This window comes from Phytophthora infestans, genomic scaffold (assembly GCF_000142945.1).
Source record: "Phytophthora infestans T30-4 supercont1.255 genomic scaffold, whole genome shotgun sequence".
Classification (NCBI taxonomy): Eukaryota; Oomycota; class Peronosporomycetes; order Peronosporales; family Peronosporaceae; genus Phytophthora; species Phytophthora infestans.
Window position 1 is genome coordinate 111,964 of NW_003303504.1, and position 726 is coordinate 112,689.

Here is a 726-nt window from a genome sequence, read left to right on the forward strand (position 1 = left end):
TTAGCTTCGATGACTCGAGCGATCTTGTCTTCAGTGATCTTCTCTTGGTACAGAGTCTTCAGCGACCAATCTTCATTCACCAGCTCTGTCTCGTGGTTAAGCTGCGTCTTCTGAAAATGAATACCGTTGCTCGCCCACTCCAACAGCCCACGAACAGATTCCGCCTTCGTATTGTCCATGACCCAATTCAACACGTCGATCGCTGTCAAGTGCGTAATCTCTCGCTCTTTACTTGACTGAAGGAGACTCTGCGCCACCTCGTCGAAGCTCGCTATCCACAGCGTTTGGTTGCAGCCGAGCTGCCTCATGCGTCCAGCTCCCTGCATCAGTTTATCTTTTGTTAGTTTGGGTCCTAGCGTTAAAACAGCGGAAGCATTGGACGGGAGCTTCATGTCGGACCCACGCGATCGAGCCTCGTCAAAGATCACGAAGGTCTCACTCTCCAGCATCGACGCCTTTTTCAGAGGCATCACAACACGACGGCTCTTCTCCGCGATCATCCAGCAGTTGTAAGGTTTGCGACTGTCGTAGTATGTTACGCCAGCAAAGCCAAAGGTTGACTGCTGTAGAAGAAATGCAGCTGCCTCGTGGTTGGATACACCAGCAAGAAGAGCTCCAGTGTCGATCAGAGCTTGCGTCTTCTTGTCCATTGCAAAGAGCAGAGCACTCTCCCAAGGGACCGAATTGCGTCTCGGACTAGGACGAATCACCTCGTAGCCTTGAGTC

General features: G+C 51.8%; 1 protein-coding gene across 1 annotated transcript; it reads right to left on the reverse strand.

Annotated features, from left to right (window-relative positions):
* On the reverse strand, positions 1-449 carry PITG_21082 (uncharacterized protein; the record flags this gene model as incomplete). The annotated part of the gene is made up of 2 exons (XM_002895104.1): positions 1-4; positions 52-449. 2 exons carry the CDS (start codon positions 447-449, stop codon positions 1-3), a joined length of 402 nt encoding a protein of 133 aa, XP_002895150.1.
* Positions 450-726: the final 277 nt, after the last annotated feature.